This window comes from Trichosporon asahii (genome assembly GCF_000293215.1).
Source record: "Trichosporon asahii var. asahii CBS 2479 unplaced genomic scaffold scaffold00051, whole genome shotgun sequence".
Taxonomy (NCBI): Eukaryota; Fungi; Basidiomycota; class Tremellomycetes; order Trichosporonales; family Trichosporonaceae; genus Trichosporon; species Trichosporon asahii.
In genome coordinates, this window is record NW_014040873.1 from 1,748,294 (window position 1) to 1,751,860 (window position 3,567).

The following is a 3,567-nucleotide window of genomic DNA, read 5'->3' on the forward strand; positions in this document are numbered from 1 at the left end:
ATATGGGACGATTTTAAGTGGATTGAAGCGACTCGCTCGGTGGCAACTATGCGCAGATGGGTGGCAACGGCGATGTCACGAGCGCCGGTGGGATCCGCCAGAACTGCTCGGCGCTCTGGACGGTAAGTGACGGCTGTGACCGTCTCCGCCGTTGTTGTCCTTGCCACCGCATTTGTCGTTGATCCTTGACTCCAACGTCTTCGCTGTTAGAAATCGCCTGCACAGCTCGTAAGCCAACCTGTGCAGGAGACGTTTCCGGCGTCAGACCTCCGCGGCGTATGCAATGAAGGTTGCAACAGTACATCCAAGGTTGCTTCTCCGCCGCTCGATCGCGTCCAGGCCTCGACACGACGCGTACCTCTACATGACATGAGCGGGTGCGGCCCGCTCCGCGACGCGACGGTCATGTGAGCTCACGCGAGTCAGAAAAGTTCATGAGCCGATGCAAGACTGGTCATGAGATCTTCTGGGATGAACCGCATTCCTCACCCGAAACGGCCCCACTCCGTCCCCCTGAACCATGCTAGTTTCGTGGGCAAACAAATGCCGCTGCAAAGTTCGCAACTTGGATGATCGAAACTGAGAATTGTCGAGTAATGTTGAAGGCTCTGTCGAGGAGATCGTCAGCAGCCTCCCCTTGGGTACAGGGCCGGATAGAACGGGTCGGATAGTATGCCCCCCTCTGCATATCGCGTCGCCGGAGAGCTTGTAACAACTTCGAGACCTTGATGATATGCGATCGTTCCGGTAGGTGCCGCCAAGCATGTGTTTGCAAGCTGTGATCCTTGTCGCCCGTAATGAGAGGGCTTTATCGAGGCCGTTGACTTCCTAGTCGTGCTAGACTCACTGTACTGAACGATTCAGTGAGATTTCATTAGTCCATCACCCGACGGCCGGCTGACTTGCTAATGGTACTGACCATCGTAGTCATAGATCGTCGATTGTCCACTACGAGTGACCTGTAAGCCTAGTCGAAACTCCTGCATAGTGGACCCAGCAGGCGAAATATGCGTGGGCCGATGAAGGTGAGCTTCTCACGTGCTAGCTCAGTGTCGGAAATGTGAGGTCTGAATCCCTCCGACCGATGCGACGAGCTTGTGAAACTTCGACAGCAACAACAAAGAGCGATCCTGTTGGGTATAGTTCGAGCGCTGCACGGAGAGGGGGCGGCCTCACGGCAAAGTCTAATACTGCATACATGGTCTCTCGTGGTATAACAATGGATACTGATTCGGGGCTGTCATGAGTAGAACTAGAGCGCAGTGCCACGCTCGAGATTGGCACGGATGCTGTCAGTCAGCTATAAGTTCGCGAAATCATCAGCTCAACTCACTCCTTGGTATATTTGTCGAAGTAGCGCGCGACCTTCTTGTTGAACACCTTGTTGCGCTTGTTGATGTACGTGACGTCGCCTGACTCGTCGTCGCTGTCCTTCTTCCTGCGGCGGTTCGTGACACTGTATGTCAGCTTAGTACCAAACCCAAGTAAACTGTGGGGCCGCCGTCTGCGATTTCGCCCTCTCCCCAAACCGACGGAGAAGGATCGACATGAACGCACAGCACGCCCCACGAGTTAGTACCCACTCCTTGTTGATCTTGGACATGACACGGTCGACGGCGTCGTCGCTCGGCTTGTGGTCGCCGTAGGACATGGTCTCGGAGTTGCGGTAGAGGTCCTCGGCACCGGAGAGACCAGACTTGGAGCTCCCGGCAGCTGCAAGTGAGTCGTTCGTCGCGCCCGCGGGGACGAGGGTGCCGGGAGCAAGGCCGAGAGCAGACTCCTTCTGCTTGTTGTACGCAATGAGGTCGGGCTTCGTCGTGCGCAGGTTCTTGTTGTACCGTCGCCAGGCGTGGTCCTGGTAGTCTGAATGTTAGCCGAAAGGGGTGTGATTGTCGGAGATGCGGTGACAGAGCACAGCATCTCTCTATCACAGCATTTGCCCGTCACCGTGACTGAACTCACTGCTGAAGCTTCCGTCCTCGTTGCCGTCCTTCTGAGCCTGCTTCTTCTCCCACTGCTCGTTCTGCTCGATGCTCCACTCCCAAGCCTTCTTCCGCTCCAGATCCACGCCGTTCTCCTCAGCGTCCGCCTTCAGACGCAGAGTCTGCGCCAGCTTCCTCTGCTTCTCCAGGCGCTGAAGCTCCTTGGCGGTGACCTTCGACTTCTGGTGGTCCTCGACGAGATCTTTGCGGTTCGCGGCTGTTGAAGCGTTCTGATGATGTCAGTGATGAACCATGGCGGACGACTCACCATTCGCAGCCGGAGCTCCTTCAGCTTGGCCTGCCTCTCCTGGAGTGTCGGCTTGCGCTTATCACCCTCCTGCTCCTCGGGATCCTCCTGCTCCGCACTCTCCTCGTCATGCTCCTCGGTGTGCTCGTCTTCCTCGACATGTTCCTCATCGGTCTCCTCCACGCTGTCCGGGACGTGTGCGCCGCTAGTGACGCTCGTCTCGGAAGCAGCGCTCAGTGCGCGCAACGCACGCGCTGGAGAGGGGCTTGGCGCCGCCGACTTTTCCTCGCGTCTCCTTGTTGATGGCATGGAGACGGCAAGTGGGGGTGGTCGAGGAAAAAGAGTGAAGCCGAGTGCTGCGCCCGAATTCACGCAGTGTTGGGTGGAGGGAAAGCAGGGAATGGAAGCAGATCCGCTGGGTGGGTGGCAAATTCAAGAATTGCCCCTTCAGGAAATTGATGCCGAACTAACCCACGTGGCAACTTGTGTGGCACACCAATGTCGTGTGATGTGCAGAGAGCTGGTGGCCGAAAGGGTGGAGAGGTTGATGAGAAGCTCGCTAACAATCGGACGTTCAGAAAGTAGAAAACCTGGAATGTGCGTTTGCAATCGTGTTCGCCAGGGGGCTGACGGAAAACATGTAACGATCATCAAAGACGTTCGATGACCTCCAGGACATCACTAATTGGGCTCTTCGTTGGTCTGCAGCGGATCAAGTCGGGAAGAGAGTGTGCAACGACTGTCTGCCGTGTGTGGGTATGTTTGGGACTCTTTCATCCCAGCAGCAAGCTTCGATCATGCTCCGGTCCACCCTCCACTTGTCCCCTGCGTGTGCTGGAGACCACTCCTGCTTCGCGAATCTGGCCAGTTAGCTTTCGGACCTCTCCTCATCACTCGTGACTCTCATCTGTTCCGGCCACGTCTTCCAAGGTCTTCGCAAGCTGTCATCTTGCAGCTACCCCTAGGCGAAGTTATCCGCAATGCCCTCCATCAACTCTCGCTTCCTGATCCAAGTTTCGATCTTCATCCTGTGGCAGGCAGTGTGGATCTACATCTTCTTGTTCCTCAGCAACGTGCTGGTCTTCCGCTGCCCGGTTTTCGACCCCTTCCTCGATTTTATCGACCTCATCGACGGCAACGATTATTGGGCGGAATGAGAATCCTCGTCCTAGCTCCCTGTGCGCATCCATAATCCCACCTCAGTTCACCTGCATCATTGCCTGTACACCGAATCTTAGCCCTCTCTACCCATCGGTCAGCAGGTGAGGCGGCACCCCTAAAAGCCAGCGCGATAGCACACACGTTCCTCTCCCCTCGGGATGGTTAGGTGAAATGTCC

General features: G+C 56.3%; 1 protein-coding gene across 1 annotated transcript; it reads right to left on the reverse strand.

Moving 5' to 3' along the window:
- Positions 1-1,252: 1,252 nt before the first annotated feature.
- A1Q1_03047 (uncharacterized protein) lies at positions 1,253-2,538 on the reverse strand (the record flags this gene model as incomplete). The annotated part of the gene is made up of 5 exons (XM_014324276.1): positions 1,253-1,289; positions 1,334-1,456; positions 1,584-1,863; positions 1,963-2,199; positions 2,247-2,538. 5 exons carry the CDS (start codon positions 2,536-2,538, stop codon positions 1,253-1,255), a joined length of 969 nt encoding a protein of 322 aa, XP_014179751.1.
- Between the last annotated feature and the right edge of the window lie 1,029 nt (positions 2,539-3,567).